Source organism: Bacillus rossius, chromosome 2 (assembly GCF_032445375.1).
Source record: "Bacillus rossius redtenbacheri isolate Brsri chromosome 2, Brsri_v3, whole genome shotgun sequence".
Taxonomy (NCBI): Eukaryota; Metazoa; Arthropoda; class Insecta; order Phasmatodea; family Bacillidae; genus Bacillus; species Bacillus rossius.
Genome location: NC_086331.1, coordinates 29,354,583 through 29,377,517, shown reverse-complemented (window position 1 = coordinate 29,377,517; position 22,935 = coordinate 29,354,583). Strand labels below are relative to the sequence as shown.

The following is a 22,935-nucleotide window of genomic DNA, read 5'->3' as shown; positions in this document are numbered from 1 at the left end:
AATTTCTTTGGTTATAGTATTTTTTACCATGAAAATTATATACAGTACTTTACAACATTTCTAATATAATATTTTTTTATCAGTGTTTAATGCCTTTATTGTGTGTGTTATACTTTTCTCACCTTAATAGTAGTGTTGTTTGACAGTTTTTGTTTTCCCAATTAGTAGTAAATATAAATCACATTTGTAAAGAAAAATTTACATCTATATTTTGCATCTACAACTATCAACATTCAGCTAGTAACCTATTGCAGCAAACACACTTACTTTCAGTGCTGCATGTTTTTTTCTCTTAGCTGTGAACTTGCAAGTTAACTGGTTGTCTTTAACCATCTCCCTTTCTAATGCTTGTCCATCCTTTACTTAGCACGGAGGTGCTAGAAGATAACTCTGTGGCCAGGTTTGTAAATATTGTACACTTTATTGTTTGCTATGCACACATTGTCTTGCGCTTGTGATGGGCATTGTTTTCTGACAAATTGAATGCTGTGGTTCCCAAGAATATTCATTAGTGTTGTGTTTAGTGGACAAGTTAAATGTTGAGAATATATTGTAATACTAAACCGCATTCATGTGATGTGAGATAAATAAAAATAGATGGTAAAATAGGTTGAATGAGTTGTGAGACAAGATCTTGTAACTTTAACTGCAAGAGGTACTGTTATATATAGTTCTGGGAGATAGAACATATTCTGTATTCTCTTACAATGCTGGGCAATTTGCAGGGAACAGGTAATTTTATTGGTCCTTTTTAACTGTCACATGACCTATTTTAAAACATTGAAGATGGTAGAAACTTTAATTTAAGCTGTTTATTAACCGGGTGAAAAGGCAAAATAATTTTTTTATTTGAATAAACGTAGTTGTAAGATTGATGGATGAGTATGAAAAATGTAAAATTTGGTTCATCAATGGTAAAGTTTTAGTATTTTAATGAGACATTATGAAGTGTTTGATTTTTCTAAGACATGTATAATTTAATAGAGCATCTGGTATTTATAGATTGGTTACAAAAACAAAACAAAAAAATTAGGAATAAATTTTGAAGTTATTTTCAGGAATGACTACAACTGTAATTAGAATCTTATGGTAGAGTTCAGGAATGATATTTATAGAGGTTTTCCTTTAGTAACTAACAGCTTGGAGGTTACTGTGTAAACGAACTGATTAACTCATTAGGTGTCAGTCTGTTTCCCTCTACTGTAGAACACATGACCTGTGTCTGCTCAAACTGGACACCTTAACACCTGGAGTAGGTACTAATCAAAAAGCATGGTGCTAAGTTTCGCATTTGCACCATGCACCTGGTCATCAGATAACACCACATATGGGTCACACAATTCTTTAAGATGAGGTTTGCACTGGGAATCAAAATGTTCTTGAATGCAAAGTCAATGCGCTGCAACATGACGTTTGGCGAGACTGTTGCTAAAAATATCTCTAAACAAGTAACAAAAATAGCAATTTGTTTTCTTAAGTTGCATTTACAAGCGTGTACAAATATATTTGTGAACAAGGCGTTGTTTAAGATCGAGAAAAATAAATTGCATTTAATGCTATAGAAATTCATAATGATTTTAATAATTTGTTGTTAGATCAGCTAACATTCAAAGGTCTCATAATTAATAAATTTTGTACTTATTTAAAATAGTATGTATTTTAATATTGTTAAAAATGTTTTGATAACCTATTGGTATCATTACTTTAAATTATATAAATTTAAATTAAGTTTTTTTAAAGAACATTATACAAACTTCATTTAAAAAAATTAATTAAAGGGGTTTTCTTTTAGTAGATTAGGTATATTATTATAAGTATGACACTATGCTATTCATTTTCTTGTAAAATTGTCATCGCGTATGAAATTACAGTGTTTTAAGTGAATATAAAGATAAAAAGTATTACAATAGTAATGCTTTATTACTTGATGTCATGAATTAACAGAAAAAATAATAATCTCATTAATTTTGGCAGATGCGCAGCTACAGTTAAATTTTAATTTCTTATCCAGAAAATGAGTGCTTTTTTTTTATGTTTAACTAGGCATAATTTTTGAATCAGTAAAATTTACATAAAGCTTTTCTGATTTTGGCTATAGAAATTGCATTTGCATGATTAATATTACAACATGAAAGTTAAAAATAAATTATGTTGGCTGTTATAACAGAAAATGAACAAACAAATGAAAACCAAGCAAACTATATATAATAACAAACTTATGAATTAAAATTAGTATTATAGTGTAATTGGTAAATATATGTTCTTATTTTTTCAGAATATTTTCAGTAACAAAAGATAAGGTGTATATCTGTGATAGGATCCGTAGTTCAGGAAGGAGCTGTTGTGCCCAAATCACACTCGCCAAAGACATCTGTCACGTTTCCTGCAAGTAAAACTCTGAAAGCAAACTTGGATCTTCTTACTGCAGAGGTGTATTCAATATTTTATTTTGGTTAGGTGGAAGTTCGTGCTGAATTCAAACTACTGTATGAGAAAGTTAAGCCAAATTATGAAATACAATGAAACTAAATTAAAGACCCTTTGATTTAAATAAAATATCTTTAATTTCAGCATCAAATAAACATTCATTGAAATATTTTATTTGTGACTATTACAATTGTTTAAATATTCTTTTGTTTTATGGGAAGGGCTACAGCTTCATTAGCTTTCTCACTGGATATCTTTTGTGGTGGTGATAGGCAATAAATGCTAACACACAGTGACCTTGGCCAATAAAGGTTTTACTGTTGCAGTTTTAGCATGTTTACTTGAAAATGTGAAATTTAACTAGTGGCATGTATACAAAAATGAATCAAATCAGCAGTTTTAGGAGTTGCAATCTTAGTATGATAATGTTTTTAAAATTTAATTCTAAATAGCATTTGAGGGTTAGGTATCCCTTGCATGATCTCAGTTCATAAGCAATTAATCATTTGTTTACATCTTTCAGGGCCCACTATAATCTTATACATATCGTTACCTTGACCCATTGTGCATAACCATGAGATGTAAAAACACCTACATGATATTGCAACTGAAAAACTGGGCACACAATCACATGTAGGTGAATTGCAGGTTCTTTGATTACATATAAGGTCAAAAATTTTTACTCCTTTTGTAATATAATGCACAGTGTGATATTTTCATTGGTTTTCTCAACACACACAATCACACACAAACACACACAATCACACACAAACACACACACACATGTGCAAGGGAGGGGGGGCCTATGACTGCATCAGGGCAGCTACATAACATACCATACCATTTATTTATTTTGATACAAAAAAATATTACTGGATTTTTTCATGATAAAAAAAATTGAAGTATTAAAATTTTTAATAGGAAAATAAAACTATAATGCTCTAAAATGATTTTAACTATATTATATCTCAAGTACGTAGATATTATCTGTATATCTGCATGTAAAATGTTTAAAAAAATTAATTTTAAAAGTTTGGAAGATAAGAAAAATCTAAGCGGTTTTTTACTGTTTAGCTGGAAAATATATAGAAATGAATAATTTTGGTATTAAAACTATATTTAATGTTTTTAGAACCACAGCATTCAGTTATCTGCATAATATAATTTAATTATATAAATGCATGCTTACTATTTTCTTCTTCTTAAGGCACATTCTCCTAAGGGAGGTTGGCAGTCCATGTAGCCAGCTCTAGACATGATGTTGTTTGCATGTACTTTTATTCTTATGCATCTCTAAAAACACAATAGTTTACATGTTGAAAATTGTAATTAAACACACTTATGTCATCACATTTAACAAATGTTTGCTTTGCAAATAACATTTAAGTGTAGTAAAAAAAATTGAGTCACGCTTGAAAATATTTGATACATAACAGTGAATATCAGAGTAATTGATAAATATGTGAAAAATGTTTCACTTGAGGCATGCTTGTGTGTGACAGTTACTTCAGTTTAGTAATTTTTTTATAAAACATTTCTTTTAAGTTTCATGCAGTTGGCATAAGTAATAGTTTTTATTTATATTGAACTTTCCATAGAAACAATATATAGATCCCTAGGCTGTAAATTAATAGTGATTCTTTTTCTTTGCTTTGTATCATATCTACTTTAGAGCTTCATGCATAGTGTCACATACTTTTTAAAAATCTTATATTTTTACTAACATACACTTACACTTAACTACCCACATGTTACTTCATGTAAACAAAGTAATGGGCTCATTTTAACTATCGGAGCCTTTGGTTTTACCACAAAATTTTTAAAGTATGTTTTAGTAAATTATGTGCAAATGTATTTTAAAGCTATGAAATAGTACAGGCTTGTCAGTGGAATTGTGCTTTGAATTCACAGTGTGTGACGTATCATTTCAGACCGGATGGTGTTGGGACTGTTACTCACGAAGAAAAGGAAAAATTTCAAGAAATAAAGGAAAGGCTAAGGATATTGCTTGAAAACCAAATTACAAACTTCAGGTAACAGAAACTTGCATGATTTTCTTTATATTTTTCAATTAATTTATGTAATTTTATTTGAGTTATTAGTGAACAAAAGAAGTTGTGCTATTGAGATTTAGTAACAATTTATTAATTGTATCCTTTTAGGTTATTAAAATAATTTTTACCTGTAAGCAACATGAGGTGTCATCTGTTGACAATAATCGACACTACTTTAAACAGGTTATTTTTCATGAGATAAATTAACTCTCACCACTGAATGGTGCTATTGTAGTCAGTTAGAGTCATGTAGTTTCGTAGCCACGCGGTCTTTTAGAAATGCAGTCTCGTAACCATGTGATCTGGAAGCTTCATAGTCCTATAGCCTCGCGATCACGTAACCTTGAAGACTCGAAATCGCATAGTCTCGTAACCTCATGGATCGTAGTCTCGTAGTCATGATGCATTGGAGCCTCGTAGACTTGAAGCTACGTAAACAAGAAGCCTTGTAATCTTATAACATAATGCTGTTGGAGCATTTGGAGCAAAAGAGAAAATTCCGTCGAAGACAGATGCAGCAATTGGAGCCTTGTAGACGTGTAGCTTCGTAGTCAAGTATTCATGCAGACTTGTAGTCCTGTATCCTCGCAGTCACGTAAACTTGTGTTCTAGAAGCTTCGTAGCTCTGTAGCCTCGCAGTCTCGTAAACTTGAAGATTCGTAGTCACGTAGTCTCGTAACCTCATGGCTCGTAGTCGCGTAGTCATGATGTCTTGGGACCTCGTAGAATTGTAGCTACGTAAACAAGTAGTTTTAATAACCTAAAAGGTTACAGGATATAATAACCAATTTTTTTTATTATTTCTAGTAGGCAGAACCATATAAAACTTTAATTCTTAAATTTAAATTATTAGTGTTACGTTAAAAAACACCAAAAATTTATTCATTTTGTTTTTACCACTGTCCCTTGGCCTATTAGTAAAGTCATAACGCAAAAGACTTTAACTGATAACGTCTTCCTTTGTGTGCAACTTCAGAAGGATGTGTTGCAGGATGAGAAGGATTTAGCATCCAGATTAGGAAACAGGGAAATTCGGATGTTTGCAGTTTGAATGGTACAGCACCTATGGTATGGGGCAGCCTGATGTAACGGGGTTCCATGTATGCACTTTCTCTGAATCTTGAGGCATATTAGGGTACCTAGTGTCTTGTGGTTCCTCCACAAGCACTATGAATGTTGACGTTGCAAGAGAGTAACTAAGTGGCCACTAGGCCTGGTCTGTATCCAAGGACTCCACTCTCCCTTCCTCTGGGTCTTTCAGTTGCCTCATAGCCACAGTATGGTGACTTGTTCACCTCACTATCCATGTCTGTCTGGACGTGTGCCATAAGTCGTGTAACCTATCTATCTGGAAGGTGATTCTGACTCGCCTTGCGAGAAATCTCTTAACTAGTCCATTGACTTGTCTGATGGAGTGAATATAGCTTGATAGTGTTGCCAGCTGGTCTCATTGCTTGGTAAGGTTGTGGGTTAAAATCCCTTGGATATCTATGCTTGACAGCTCTTCCTTTTGGTGCTAAACTCACTGCATCACAATGAATATGTCAGTGAAAGTTATGATCATTCATTTTTGCACCCAGCTTACAATGGGTGCAGTTATGCATACACAATATGCCCAGTTTTCAACTTTGGTCGGTTTTAATGTATAGGAGCCTTGTGCGCTGCCCGATATTGCTATCTGTCAGTATCGTGGTGCCTTATGTGCCTCTGTTTTTGTCTGCATATGCTCGGCGGGGGGTTTTCTCCGTGGCTTCCAGTTGCTGATCTGTCTCTAAATACAGGCTGGGTAGTGGGAGATTATGTCTTAAACCTGCGTGGCATCTTGACTCTGGATTTACTTGTCTCCGCAAACAAACCATTATTTCAGGAATGTGTGTCCAATTTTGTGTGGTCTCCTGCAAGTCTTGGTCTCTGCTGCACCTTTATTTCTTGATTATGATGTTCAGCCTCGGGGTGGTAAATTGGTGTGGTGTAATGTGGGACACACCACCTGTCGCCAAGCATCCATCGTTGGCATTTAGAGAATGTCAACAATACTCTGAGTAGTATCTCCACCTCAGAAACTTTGTTTCTAACACTTTAGCCACATATACCCTGCATTGCAATTGAAATTTGACCCACTGCATGAAACAGTATATTTCTACAAGTAGAAATCTTCACCCGTGTATTATAATTGGGTACAGTCGTATCAAATATAGTGCTACTGTAGGAAATTTTTCATTGGCTTGCCGTGGTTGTTGCTGTTTGACTCCCACAGGTCATCTTGTTTTATGCCTTTAACAGAGTCTGTAATGGCTCATGCCAATCCTTACTAAGTGATGCATCCCGGACCAATAAAAGAAGTCCCGAAAGCGTGGCAAGTCTGGTCTGTACCTGGATGTACAGCTAACCAATCAACTTGCAGTAAGCCGAGGTTGACGCTCTATACAGTTTGTACTTGTGAATGATTTGGTAGGTGGCGTCATGTACCATATTGTCACATTTTCTTACAAGTTCCTGAGTTTTCTTGATTTTAATTTAAAAACTATGTAAAAATGTGCCAAAAAGGTTGACTAAGGCAGAGTAGTTGTGGCATTTTCACAGATTGTGTATTTTGTCGTGTCATGTTCCAGGCCAATTTTTGGAGTGCTATGAGAGGGAGTAATAGTTTATCCCTCTCTGCATCTTGGGCTTTTACAGTATCATCTTTGTTCCGGAAAGTTTGTCTGCTAGTGTGTTTTGTTGGCCAGTTTAATGTGCTATGTGAAAATCTAGAGATTGCAGTGATATAATGTATCTTATAACTTTGGATCATTAACCTTGCATTGACTCTAACCACTTAATTAACCATGTACAGTTTGAAATGCCCTTCCAGTTTGGGGCAATGCCATCGCAAGGCCCATAATTCTCCTGAGGGTTCCTGGTCAGTTACACTGCATTTGCATACAACATCTTCAAACTTTTTACTTGTATACACTATTCGGGGCTCGCTTTCCTCGCTGAGCTGCAGCGTAATGGTGCCACTTTCCTTCTGCCTCATGTTGGTTTGTAAAACTATGAGCTTCTTTGGATCAGCCTGGCCAATAAATGAGATTGCTGCAAATGGTGCTTACGCAGTGAAATGCCCAAAATTCAGCAGTGAGGACAGCCTTTCATTAGCAGAAATATGAAAATTCATATTGCATTGATCACCAAGTTTTCTGCGGATCAGAAGATGATGTTGATTTTGCAGTTCACACACAGTAATCATCTCCAGTTATGTAGTCCCACTTATTCAATTTTTCTTTGCGTCGTGGCATCATAGATGCTAAAAAGCATTCCAGGTTACATATGAGAGATGAAAACCAGCAGCAGGTGCATCTATGCATTTCCAGCATCTTCCAGGTGTTAAGTTCTGCTACAGTTTTTTCTTATGTGATCCAATAGTTAATGTTATTGACTGTGTTGTCGTAAGAAGCTTTTTCTAGACTGTAGCTTTGGATTCTGATGTTCGCACCCAGGCAGTTCTTTTTCCTGTTTTATCTTTTCAACTTCAGCTGCACTATGTCGTCTGCAACGGTTTTCTCTCCTTGGTGGTGGTTTGTTGTCGAAAATGTGTAGCTGTTTTTTCAGTGGTGTGATTTACAAATGAGCCAAAGGAACTCTAACCTTGGTGGTTTCTAAGGTACAATTCTTCTGCTTTCACGTCAGTCTGTTTGTAGATAGTCATTCCTAAACTAATGCAAGATGATGAGCATGTTAGGTTGGGTTCAAAATGGAAAAACATATGAGTGCATAGCAGACCATCAATGACCTGTGCACATGATCTGTACAAAATCGATTTTGTAATGTTTTAATTTTAGGCAATGAAATTTTGGAATGAAAATAATCTCTGTTCATAGTGTTAGCAAATTAATATTTTAAATTTTAAGTATGGTGTTTCCATGACAACTATCCACTCATTAATTTTATTAGGCTATGGCAGTGTTAGCAAAAATTCTAGTAAACAACATTTCAGGAACCTAAAAAAGTTTTTAGAATTTTTTTTACATAAATTTATCAGAAGTCACTTATCTAAACAAATATTATCATAGTTTAAAGTTAAAAAGTGTACTTAAAAAGTTCAGCCCTCTGTTGTTTAAAATAAATCTTTTGACTGTTGACTGCATTCCTGGGACATCGGTGAGATGTTGAATAAAACAGAATGTGGAATAAGTTAAGGCAGGATAAATGATTTTACTGTATTTTGAAAAATTGTGTGCAGGTCTGGAAGGTAAAAATATTTTGCATATAACTATCCTTTCCCAGGTATTATAAAAGTATTTTTCTGTCAGTTTTCTGGGTGGATGGGAACTTTATAATAACTGGAGTTCAGATCTATTGACGAGAAAATTTGGGCCTTTCACTAACCTATGAAAGTGTTGGCTATGTTCAGTAAGAGTGAGGCACACTCATAGAAACTTTGTATTTTGGTTTAAACACGGTATTGCATATACATAAAGTGCATTTATTTTCCCCACCAAGTTTGATTAAAAAATTGGAGGTGTTCTTGCTTGGCGCAATTATTCCACCACACAATATATAATGGACATGGGGGATATCTGTATTGCATGCTATTAGTTGTTTGTTGCAAGGGTCTGTATCAGCAAACACATTACTATGGTGGTTAAGTGCACTATGAATCAACTGATAATTCTGTTGAGAAACTTCGTGACGAAATAAACATTGTGACACCTGATGCTGTACAGCGTGCTTTGGCTTTTGGAGCCAACATGCACACAAACCAGGACTAACCTTAATGAGGGTGTCATGGTCGTGCAGCCATAGATGATGCACAATTAATTCGTTCAGCATGTCATCGACTGTGCCCGTCCACCTCTGATAGCCATCTCCGGCAACACTCAGCTGGAGTCGGCTGGGTCGATGTTAGAACTGGCGTTGATCAGCAAGCCTTGCCCTAATGAAATTGTAGCTGGTCGCTGTGTTGATCAGGGCATGTACGGGTCAGCTATCGACAGCTGTAGACAATCCCAAAATGTGTTCTTCCCTAGTGCTAACGTGTCACAAGACAAAACCCTACTCATGATCAATGATGGTTGTTTCTGTTGATGCTGGGAAGCAGGAATGATCCCTCGCCCCCTACTGTCCAGTTCCCACATAGGTACATGGTGCGTCTTTTGGGCATCTTGGGTAGTGACGATACCAGTTATTCATGATGCCATAGCAGGTATAGCCTCCTAGTCAGTCCCTTGCTTATGGTCTGCTGTTTGTGGAAGTCATATGTGTGCACTGTGTTGCGTTGCTGCATTCATTCATTGGCCACTGATGCCGTGTACTGATACCAAGGCCTGCTTGTCTAACAGATATTGTCTTCACCCTATCTCCACCAGCCTAAGTAATTCTGCAAGTTCACAGGTGGGGAAAGGATGCTGGAAGAGGCAAGTTATTCCAATAGTAAAATTTCTGCAGTCTCCAACTGTCTCTATTCCGGGCAGTACAGATCTGCACACATTAATTTCTTATCTCATGCCTGAGAACTGCATAACAAGCCAGTTTGAAACTTCTTCACACGACATATGACATCAACTCCTGATCGTCCATCATGTCTTCGCTTCGCCATTGAAAAAATTGTTTGTGCATCCTGCCCACTCTATGATTGTTTTGCCATACTGTCCTAGATGCTCTCTTCAAACTTCAGGAATTCTTGGATCATCACAAGTTTTCCCTGAAACTAACTCTACTATAATGACAAGAACTAACAGTGTAGTTATGACTTTGTTTTTCAAGTCCCTCTTCCGCAGTACTTGTGCCCCCTATGGGTTAGATATGGGTGCAGTTTAAATAACTTGTCACACGTGCACACAGCATATGCAAAGGGGCGCTACAGAGCATCAGGCTGGGGTCTGAATTGGTACATTCTGTCTATTGTCATTCTTAAAACTTTTCCCTTTGATTCCTGCATTTATAGAGGCTTTATAATTTTTGTGTTTTAATTTACTAGCCCATAATGCTTAATTATCTTTCAAGTTTCTAGTGAAGACCTTCCAGTATCTATCCAGAAATGGTTAAACCTGTTTTTATTAATTATTGTTAATGATGCACTTGAGTGAACCTCTTATTCATAAAACTTTCAATTTAACTAAATGTTAATTTTCTAAAGATGAGCTTGACTCTTACTAAAATTAAAATTCTAGAAATTTACACAGTGTTTTTAGTACATACATTATATTTTGCTGAACATAAAATAGTACCGTGCAATATTTTATTATTTACTTATTTATTCATACCATTGCAATTTGGCATACGTTTTTGTATGTATATCTTCTTGAACTCAGAACAAATGCTTTTTCTTTGGAGACACACGTGTGTCTTGTAGCAAGTAACACTACATTAGAAATATTGAACCATGTCAAAATTATTATTCACTTCAATATTAATTTTGACTTAATTTGTCTACTAACATAATCATGCTCATTAACTTTAATGGATTAAAAACTGCTTTATCTTTGTTCTCAAAGAATTGGTTAATCTTATTCTGTGAATTTTAAAAGTTATGTTTACATTTTAAATTTCTGGTTTATATGATAATGAATTTTCAACAATGTTATGAAGACTTTAATTCTTCTATATGTTCTGAAATGATTTCAGTTTCTATTTTGGATAATTTTCGTATGAAAAGTATGCAGTAATTTATATAAAGATGTAAAAAAATACTAAGATATTACCTCTTTATCAAATGTTGTGTCACTAATTTTTTTTAGAATGTTCTAGAAGGATATTCATAACATGATTTATTCATGTTGAAAAGTGTAAAACTCATGTTGACTTGGCAGCTCAAACAAACTTTAAATTTTTTATGGTATTTTTAGTCAAGCTGTGCTGTAAACAAAATTATTTATATAGCTTTTTTGACCTTGGGATTAAATATATGCACTAGAAATTTTGTGGTCTACAAGTATTTGCATTAGGTCCAAGACAGCCATGGAAGTTCCCATTAGTAGGACTTTGGTAACACTCAGTTTTGATAAACTGCACAATAGGTAAGTTTGCTGAGGATAATATTCATTTAGTAATTTTTTTTTTGGCAAAAAATTAAAGGTTTCTTATATGAGATGTGTTGTAAGATACAAGCTACATAGTTAACGAAAGATAATGGATCAATCCTGGTCATGCCATCCTGATTTAAGAAGTTTTAAAAGGTATATACAGCAAATACTTGTGGTTCCCATACTGGGTGTACTGTGGTGTTTTGTGCTAGTTCTTTCTTCAATGAAATTAGGTGCAGATAAAATGATTGCTTTTCAGAGTTACCTATTTACCCAAGTTGACAAAGACATTTGTAGATTGAGAAAGTGTTTCAGCCATATATAGTTTAAAACATAACATGGGAATACTGTAATCGCATAATAAACATATTTTAATGGAAACTGTGCAAATTGTTAATGCCACTGGCATGGCAACCTGAGACAGTTTGCGATAGTATATTTTGTTACACAATTTTCATTTTTTCTGTTACAAAAATGTTTTATCTTTGAAGATTTTCCTATACATTCTGCACTGGCCATAGGGCCAAATGTCCTTGAGATTTAGTAGATTTTTACAGATGACTAGAACCTAATCACCTCCCTTTTTTTGCAAACCCAGCGCTCTTTTACGCATAAGCCCTTGCCACCCTGGGACCCTCACGGGCGTGGGAAATAGATAAGCCATTCCCTTCCAATTGGGCAACTGAGGCAACAAGCGATAGGCGACAGTCAACATTGTCGACATGTTGCATGTTGAAATGTTGCATGTGACATGTTGTAAAGTAAACATATTTCCTATAGTTTCTACAAAAATCATTTCCAATGCTGTCGTTTATGGCAGGAGACATGTTGCCTGTTACCTACCCGTGTACACTGCTTTCTACAAATGCACGCAGTCGTTTGTCAAAATGGAAGAAATCATAGCAGCTGCTGCTTTTTTGTTCTTGAATTCTACTGTTGTACAGCGAAAAAAGAAACACCTTTTTTTGATAAGAGAGATATTCATAGAGAGTATACCACTTCAAGATAATTTTGTGACAAAGCTAGTGGAAAACGATTAAGCCCTCTAGAAAAATTTCACTAGAATGTGTATAAAATATTTCGATAACATAGCAATGATCTGGAACCTTTTTTGAATATAAGGAAATTTGTTTCTTTGGCTAATGTGTTACGGGCCACACTGTACTATACACATGATAAATATACCATATTCATTACAATGACTTTTTTTAATACGTGATGATTTGCCGTTATTTTGCATGATGAAAAATTAACTTAAATCTAATTAATTACATTTAAATTAAACATGTTTTGTATTAAAGTAGGCAATACTTTAGGTCTGCGAAACAAATATTTTTCAAAGTTTATCAACAATAAATTTCTGAAAATACGAAGTTGTGATAAATAAACTATATTAAAACTAAATGAATTAAAGTATTGAACTTTAACTTTTACATTGCAAATCATATTTAGGAAGGAAAAATTATTTTAAAGTAAAAAATTAATTTTCGGCATGCACAAAATTCACATGGCAGGCTGTATGTACGCCGCAGGTTGCAGACTACTGTTAGAAAAATGTCAGCCAAATAAGGAAATCTCAAACTTATTAGCAATTTGTAGTGCCACCAGAAGTAAGATTGTTAGTAATGTTAGGGTTTCTAATTTCTGACCACCAGAGACAGCTGTAAATTGCTATGGTTCAACTTAAGATATTAAATCACTTTTTTTTTTTTTCACTACCTCACACCTAAACTAAGCTGCAATTTCTTTCACTGCATTAAGTTTTTAATTATTATTTTGTATTATGGGAGCTGAACATCCCACAGTATTGGTAACTGCCTGTATTACTCAATAAAAGCTACTGTCTTTTCCTTGTATCACTCCATGGTGCCTCTACATCTCTCCTGTTTCCCAACAAGGGTGGAAAGTTTGGCGACAGCTGGTGACAGCTGGTGACACACTACAGATGACAGGATTCTTTGAAATAGTGTGGGGTTCGACACTGTCGCTTATGTCGTGCAACATCTGTTTAACTAGTGTGAACACTCTAGGATCGGTAATGATGTCGCATTCCACATGTTGTCGAAATGTTGCCTCACCGGTAATGCGCCTTTATAAACCTTGCTATGATAATAGGCTGAGGCTACCCATTAAAGCATCATCACCACCAGAATCCCCCTAGCTTACTCAGCTAACCAGACAGTTGACTATGTCCTTAGCTCTATGACCTTATCAATACTGCTGGTGCCTACACCAATCCACCACTCAGTCAGAAAACCTGTGGTCTGGTGGAGGCCTCTCCAACCTCTCCTAGCTGGCGAGGCTAGTAGCTGGAGCAGTTTCACTGCTCACTGTGTCAGCTCTGTGAGCTGGCTCCAAGCGATGGGAGCACCACTTTTAAGTACGAGTTAAACAATGTGATCCTGGGCAAACAAATAACCTCAGTGGAAGTCCATTCACATCAAGGAGCAGTCCGCACTGCTACCAATTTGTTATGGTACTTTCCTTTTTGCAATGGTCTGTCTGTTGAAGCAAAGCGATAACAAGTCTGGCTCACAGAATGCATGGAGCATCTAAGGGTCAACCTCGGCTATTCTCCCAACTCCAAGTACTGTAGCCCAAGGAGTTCTCAGCCATTTAAGGCCTGGATACATCCGACCCCGCCTGCAGTGTGCCCAGACATCCCTTTGACCATTAGCCTTTGGTTCTTCACTTTGAACCGAGGCTTGTGAGACTAAACGGCTTTGAGGCTCAGTAGTAGAACTCCCCGAAAAGGTTTCAATAGCATCTGCTGTTGTAGTTGTAGTTGTACGCTATTAAATATTTCATGAGTTGCTTGAGTAGATAATGGCTTTATACTTTTTTAAAAAGAATTATTTATATGAATGGAATTATTATTTACAAAATATGGAAATACATTTTTTTCTGTAGGCTTGATTAGTGATAAGCTCTATGTTTTAAAAGAAAGTGTGTAATATGTGTAAGCTTGAAAGAAAAAATCGTGGCTGTGTGAGAAGTTATGCTTGGCTTTGTTCGAAGCTTCGCAAAAATATGCTCAGTGTATGGATACAATTTTTTTTTTTTTCAGTCCCAAAATTTTATATTCCAAATTGTGTTTGTACTTTAGCTTTCATTATTGTTTATAAGTTTTAAAGTTATTAATTCATACATAATGTTGTGAGAATGTATTGGCTTGTTATGAAATATTCATTGGCTAGAAACTTTTTTTTTTTTTTTTTTTGCTTCTTCAGTCTGTGTTAGTAAAAATTAGGTTAACATACAACACATGTTGCAGTAACCATTTCATAATACTGCACTATACACAGCATTAAAATGAATAAACTTTTTTGTAGCATTAATGTGTATCAGTAACAGCTCAGTAACATATTAATCTCGGTTTATAGGTATTGCTTTCCATTTGGAAGACCAGAAGGTGCTCTGAAAGCGACACTGTCGCTACTGGAAAGGGTAAGTTTTTTTTTTACAAATGCATAGTAAATAAAATTGGACTCCAGACATTTACGACTATAATCATATGCACCACAATATACTTGTAAGTGCCTACTTTAAGACTTCCGTGATCTTTAAAGATTTTTTTTTCACTCATGTAACAAATCAGGGATGGAAATAAATAATATTAGAGGTAAATAATAATATCTTATTTTGCATAATGTAATAAATATTCTTTATTGTTATCAAATCTGCTACATTTCTCAGTCCATTGTTTCTACATACAACTTGTCAACCATACATCGAATCTTGCCATTTAGTTCCAGGAATACGTTTTACTATTAACACCATTACTTTATATATTTTACAGGATATGTCGCTTTAAAACCAACCAAACTACCACACTATAGATTTAAAACAATTTTTTTTTAATTTTCACAAATCTGCATAGTTTTATAAATCGGAGATTATTTACATAGCTGGTTATTTAAAAAAACCAAGAATTTTAACAACTGTGACTGTTTTTTAAATATGCTGAGTTTTAAGTTCTGAACAATATATTAAAACATAAATTTTTGTTGCCTTCTATTATACTATAGTAATAATTCCAATATAGCAATAAATATAGCATTTAGTACAGTTGTGTCCCTGTTATTTTCACCGACGGTTTCCTGTTCATGTGTGTAGAGTATGTTTCTTAAGTAGCACAAGAAAAAAACACCAAAGTTGACGAAAGAGTAAATTTTTAATTTGTGGAATTTGAAATGTCCCATGAAGAAAAAAATTAAGCATGTGTTTTATGTCTCAAAACTGACATCGACCGGGGCTACGCCCTCCCTAAGCCCGATGTGCCTCACCCTGCACAGGCCTCCTCCCCTCCCACCATCACCCTCTATTCAAACCTCCGCCAATGAGTGTGTGTGTGCACGCGCGTGTGTTGGTCCACCCCACAAGAGGCGAGTAGAGTCTGTGCCACACACCACTAATATAATATTTTAATTAATATAATTTGTCATTTTACTTCAATTTAAACTGCTGTTAATACGTGTGTGTATGCGTGTGTGCGCGCGCGTGTTTGTGCGAGCGTGCGTGTGTGTGTGTGTGTGTCCGCCAACAAGAGGCGCACTAACGTCTGTGCTGTGCACCCATGGCATAATAAATTATTTAAATCATTGTCATCCTTATTATCATTCCTTTTAGAGTTCAAGTGTTTATGTTTACAGGTAGTTATAAGGACATAGTAGCGCTCTATGTGGCCGTTTCCAGAACTAGTCCCGGCATGGGCCACTACCATTCAAACTTAAATAAATATTAAGCAGCTTTTTAGTTAATGTTATCTCAGGGTAATATGTATAATAGTATATAATGAGTTGTAAAAGATTTGTTCTGTTATGTGTTGTTTTACACATTATTCTGCAACTAACAGTAAAGTGGAAGCTTCCTGCCGCCATGACACCCTGGCAAAACCCCAGTCTCACTCGATCGCCACTCGGAGTAGGACGTAGTTGCTGCACCTTGAGGACTTCAACTGTTGCTATCTATGGTCGGCTAACACCCGTTCATTATTAATTAGTTCTTAAACCTTTTCTTTTGCTTCCAGGCTTACTCCGGGGTGTAGACTGTTTTACTTAGTATTTAAGCCCCTAGTAGGACATTTTGAACTGGACGACCAGTGTAACTGCAAGGCCAGGACATGGGGTGCCCTGGTCCGCATTAAGCTGATTATTTTGCCATTGGCATTTTGTAGCAGTGATATTTGGAGATAAGATTGTGAGTCGTGTGTCGAGTGCAGAGTCAATAAAACCTGTTCAAACTGTGACACGTGTTCTTCTCTACACCGAGGCTGAGGCGTATGAGCCTCCTGGAGAGCCTCGATGACCATCCATCAGTATGATTATAGCGTGACCGATGCTTAGAGCGGGCTGGCAGGTTATAGTTTAGGGGGTTGCGAGCCTTGTCATACATGGGTGACGTCGTGACCCTGAGAGAGGAATATTACATGTAGTGGTGCCCTAAGCGAACGATAACGTCACACCTTACATAACCTCAACCCCAGTGCAATAGCAGATGATAATAAGTAGATCGAAACAAGAAGACTCAAAGCCCATGAATAATATGATCCAAAAAGTAGAGTCACTTAAAAACAGTCTCCTAACAAGTCACCTATAAATAAGGCCTTATTTGTAGTATGGTTTTGACACTGAAGTTCATGAACAAGATGTTGTCACCTCTATAAACAAATGTATCAATGCAAGAGCTCTTAAAGTTGTGGAGTTAATGAAAAGGCACAACTTTTACACTAATTTTTACATAATGTTGTAAAAAAATTACTTTTCAAAAATAAATGAAACTTTTTTTTTGCTAAGTGGCTGTTTAATATCCTTTCTACAGTATTATTTATTTATGTCTTGACTATAAAATATGCAGAAAAATATACCTGAACTAACAACTGTTTCAAAAATAGACCAGATTTTTAAGAATTCAAACTAGCTAGTCAAATGGAACTCTTCTTCAATGAACAATAGGCTAAATCAGTGTCTGGTGGAGTAATTATTACGTAATGGTTAATATTGCAAAACAGAAATAATTTACTAACTAAATGTATGTGGTCTTCACACTTAGTCTCAAGAATTTTTTAAGAGGTGTTACCAATACTTAAATTATTAATTTGAGTGAAATGTTTCTAAATGACACTATTATAAGTTCCCACTATTTTATTAATCAATATGTAGTATTTTGAGCCAACAGAGATGTCAAGATACGGGTGTGTCCTAGTTGCAATGAATTATGTCATATTTCCAGAAGTTTTACAAATACACAATCCAAAAGTAAAGGTAGTTTTGATTCTGGTAACTTCCTCTTGTCAGCTAATAATTTTATTTGGGATGGTATACATGCCACCTTAGTACACAGCTATTGATTACAAAAATTACATTAAAGCACTGCATGTTGCATTTCTGATGTAGGTTCTGATGAAGGATATTGTTACACCTGTCCCACCAGAAGAGGTGCGAGGGATGATTAAAAAGTGCTTAGAAACTGCGGCTTTGGTGAATTACACCAGATTATCTGCTGAAGCTAAAATAGAAGGTGAGTATTATATTATTGTTTTTATTATTTATTTCTTCACATGTTTGTATTTTATTATTTTTTTTTTTTGTAAATATAATCTTGTGAAATATAATTTTATGCAAATTCAAAGGTTATTTTTGCAGAACCAAATGCTATGAAATAAGGGTAGTATATGTTAATCATAAACTATCAGTGTTAAATATTTTTAATCTGCCCCCCCCCGAAAGTAGCTCGATATGGCCGCGCGCCGTTGACAGTTGGGTGGGCGTGGCCCCCGGTGTTTACATCTGCGCCGGCCGGGCCGTGGTGCGTCATCTCCACGACGCAGCATTCGGGTGGCGCCGTCGCTTGGCGTGGGCGGAGATTGTACCCATGCCCCGCGTCCTGCCTGTCCGTTTCTCCTTCCCCCATTCCGCCCTCCTTGCGTGCCTCATCTGCGGGTTCCTCCACCACTACCCGGAAGGACGAGTCGGTCATTGAGTAGTGGAAGGGCCATTTCGGCTCCTCCAATGGGGAACTGTCTGTCCGCTCCCCCTCATTGTCTGGGTGCCAGATAAGGGGGTTTGGGAGACGACCCGTCTCCGTGCCACCTACGTCTTCCCCTTCCTCGAACCCGTAGAAGTCTTCATCCACGCTTTCCGTGAACAGCCGTCTCGCCTGGGTGGTACATCCTGCCTGTCGGACGGGTGATATCATTGGTGGTTCCGGAAAACCGGCGAATCCCGGCGTCCCGCCGCTAGTGGGTGTGGAGTTTGCTCTTTGGTCCGCGGCTGGACCCATTGACGTGGCGGTTGACGGCGTCTCTGGTTCGGGACCCGGCCCGTCCTCTTCCGGGAACCCGGCGAATTCCGGGGAACTGTCGCTCGTTGGGTTGGGGAGCTCTCTGCGCGGTGACCCCACTTCGTGGCTCGGTACATCCGCGTCTGTCACCTCCTCTGCCGGTGCCAACCTCACCGTGTCCCTATGGTATTTAACCACTCGGCCGGTGGGTAGACGTAGCAACACGGCTGTGGTACCGGCTGTTCGTACCACTGGTACGGGGCCCACCCACTTCGCCGCCAGCCCCGCGCAATACTTCCGCCCACTGGCGGAGAGGGGGTGTAGCCTGGCGTATACTATAGCCCGTCCCACTCTTAGATTGCAGTACACGGCTTATGGCGCGCGCTGTTGCCAAATCTCTAACACATTACGAATTTCAGGAGATGTGTGTCTATGTAATTTGGATCGAACAAGAAGCATTTTAAGATATCATATCGTAATTTATAATATTTTATACTATTACACATATAAATTTGTAATAATGCCACTTTTACGTAAATTTCAAATAAAAACTACCTATTGTAGACGAAAATTTCTTATAGTTTTCTTTTCTGTTCTAAAAATCCCATATATATATATATATATATATATATATATATATATATATATATATATATATAATTATATATATATATCACATTTTCATGGGCCCGATAAATGCCGTATTTTTGGACAAGTCATGTCCAAAATTATAAATAAAATACGGTAATGGAAATTCTCGGTCGAGTAAGTTATGGGAAAAATCCGAACAATTGGTTAGAAATGGGGAAGATTTTTTGAAAAACAGAAAAATCGCAACAACTCCCATAATATGAATAATATCGAATCCGTTTTAACGTATGATAACTCGGATTACCTAATGCCGAAAAATGTTTTCTAAATACATTTTTGATACGACCAGCCATAACTGCATGGGTTCGAAAAAAAATTTCACCGGACAAAAAAACGTAACTGCCTTAGTAAACACCTTATCAAATCTGTTTAAATTGTTTGTAATAATATCATAATTATTTTCCAAAACTTTGTCTAAAACAATGTTTGATAAGATGCTTGGTGTTGAGGATAGAAAAATAATTCAAAATTTTGTACCATGATCGCTATTGAATTCCTTCGTATTTATTTCATACATTTTACATATTATGTTCAAGAATCGATTATAATATTTTTTGTTGACTAAGGAAGCCATGTATTTGAAATTGCTTGTAGGACAGAACCCCACTTATCTAAACACACGACCCTGTTTCCTCTTACGACGGCAGCGCGCGCTCTTGTACTGATAAGACACATCTTTAACAGCTATTTCCACGGAAACTGTAGAAGCAATTGAGATGGGGCTGCTTTTAAAAACTAATTCAATTCATTGTGAACATTTTTCTCGCTTTGGTCCCCCATCTATCTTTAACAGAAAAAATGTTTTCCGCGGGTCAACTTTTTGATGTGTCAGGTTGTGAGAAAACGCATTTCAACATATTAAAAAAATTATTTAAGTGAAACCTGTACAGTTTTTGTCTTAACATTTGTTCGGTGACGTCCTAAGGCATTAATTTACTAATAAAAAAAATCTGAATGAAATACACAAATAGGTTTTCTTTTTTTGATGTGAAACATATCGGAATACTTCAAAACAGTTCGCAGCGAATAAGTTATGTTTTTTAATTTTTTCGGACACTTAAAATATTGTTAAGTATTCAAAATAAGCATTGCCTGATGCGTATTTTGATTCTATACAATATGAAAAAAAGCTTGTTCCAAAAGTTAAAATTTTAAATTTCGTTTGATATTTGGCAACAACGCACGAAGAAACAAGGACAGTGCTAACGGCAATCGGCGTGTGTTAGAGAGAGAGAGAATGCGCCCATTTACTTCCACACTGCAATCTAAGAGTGGGATGCTCTATAGTTGCCCCGGACTCAGGGTCGGGGGTGGTGACGTGGAGGCCGGCGTGATGCGCGCCTGATACTCCGCCTGTCTGCGTCGCGCCGACTCCCGGGCCGTCTCCGTCCGCTCCGCGTGTGCGTCAGGCGTGACCTCTTCCTGCTCCCCCCGTACTTGCAGTACCCGGTACTGTCCCGGAAGTGGCAGATTACGCCCCTGTACTAGGGTGGCTGGTGTCTCGCCGGTAGCCTCATTTGCCCTGCGCCTCAAGCAGTATAGAATGTCCGGAAGATGAACGTCCCAGGTGGTGTGGTCCTCTGTTAGTCACAGACGCAGCTGGGCCTTAATTTCCTGATTGCGCCTTTCCGTGGGATTCGCTCTGGGATGGTACACAGGGGTCGTATGTGGTATGACCCGCCACTTTTGGCACAAGGCTTTCCACTTGCGCCCCGCGAACTGCGTACCGTTGTCAGACAGGAGCACCCGGGGGTAACCCCACCGGGGAAAGAACTCCGTTTCCAGTGCCCTGGCAATCGTGCTGGCCCGGCAGTTTGCCAGCGGAAAGGCCTCTACCCACTGGGTGAAGCAATCGGTGACCACAAGTATGAACCTCTTGCCCCGCGGGGTACGGGGGTATGGGCCCATGAGGTCGAGGGCCACGGTGTGGAAGGGCTCTGTGGGCCGCCGGGGTACCTGTTGTTCGCGCCCGTCCGGCCGGCGGGTCTTGTGCCGCTGGCAATGTTTACAGCTGCGCACATTGTCCCTGACGTATTTGCTTACTCCCGGCCAGTGGAACCATTCCCGTATTGCCCGTAGTGTCTGATCGGTACCGGGGTGTCCTGCCAACTTATTGTCGTGCAACATGGAGAAGATGTCCCGTCGTGCCTCTCGCGGTGCGTACGTCCGCCATCTTGCCTGTCGCTGCCCCGCCGGGTGGGCTTGTAAACATCCGTCTACGACACGGTACCCTTCCACGGTACCCTCGCCACACATACGGACCAGCTCCTGGGTGTGCGCGTCGGCGGTTTGTACGGCTTGTACGAACGCTTCTAGGTCATCGAGTTCGGCCCCCGGGGGAAGCGTGGGAGGTGTGGCCAGGTGCATCGCGCAGAGGCGTGTGTCTGCCTCGGCCCCTTGATGTTCGCGCCCCTCATACCCCCGGGTTGGCGGTAGTAGCTCTTCCCATTCCGCGTCATCTCGCACCTGTATCGTGTGGTCCGGGTTCCGTGATAGCTCGTCGGCTAATTCATTATCCTTCCCCGCTACGTGTTCTACGGTGAAATCCAGGGCTTGGAGAAGCATGGCCCACCTTGTCAGCTTAGAGCGGCGGCCCTGCATAGTGGCGAGCCACTTGAGGCACTGGCTGTCTGTCCTCAGAATAAAGCGCTGCCCCTCCAGGTGCGGGCGGTAGCGTCTTATGGCCCACACGACCCCGAGACATTCGCGCTCATTGACGCTGTAGCGACGCTCCACATCCCCGAACTTAGCGCTCGCGTATTCCACGATCCGTGGCTCGCCCGCCTCGCCTAGCTGGAGTAGGATGGCGCCGACGCCCTCCTGGCTTGCGTCGGTCTGCACTATGATTGGTTTATGTGGGTTGAGCCTAGCCAGTGTGTGACATTGCCGGAATCGGCGTTTCAGTTCGTCGAATGCGTGCTGCATGGCGCCGGTCCACCTATAGGGTTTCTTCGGTGACAGTTGTTCCGTCAGCGGGGCTGTCACGATTGAGAAATCGGGGATGAAGGCCCTTAACCAGTTGGCTAGCCCTATGAACCGCTGGAGTTGTTTGCGTGTGTTCGGGGTGGGTTGGTTGAGTATGACCTCGAGCTGTTGTGAGGTAGGCCTGTTGCCGTCAGCATTCACCACGAGCCCCAAAAAATCTAACTCCGTCGTCCCCAGGTGGCATTTTTCCCTGTTGCAGGTCAAGCCGTGTGACGCAAGCCGTTCTAGCACTAACGCAAGGTGGTGGGCGTGCTCCTCCCACGTCTGTGACCACACGATGATGTCGTCTAAGTAGGCGGCCGCAAATTTCCCTGAGTAATTGTCCAGCACGCGCGTCATCATGTTCTGAAAGGTCGCGGGGGCGTCTTGTAACCCGAAAGGCATCGCCCGGAACTGGAACCTGCGCCCGTCTGGGATGGTGAAGGCAGTTTTGGGGCGGTCGGCGGGTCGTATGGGCACCTGCCAATAACCCGATTTCAGGTCCAGTGACTAGAACACTTTTGCATTTCCTAGGCCGGCTATCGTGTCCGCTA

At 38.5% G+C, this 22,935-nt stretch overlaps 1 protein-coding gene across 3 annotated transcripts in view; it reads left to right on the top strand.

Annotated features, from left to right (window-relative positions):
* Positions 1-22,935, top strand: part of LOC134529209 (calcium-dependent secretion activator) — a 520,687-nt gene that overhangs the window by 363,603 nt on the left and 134,149 nt on the right. For all 3 annotated transcript variants that reach the window (XM_063363074.1, XM_063363075.1, XM_063363076.1), the window contains 3 exons: positions 4,359-4,460; positions 14,869-14,932; positions 17,881-18,004. In XM_063363074.1, coding sequence (XP_063219144.1) covers positions 4,359-4,460; positions 14,869-14,932; positions 17,881-18,004 — 290 coding nt within the window. The remainder of the gene's footprint in view (positions 1-4,358; positions 4,461-14,868; positions 14,933-17,880; positions 18,005-22,935) is intronic.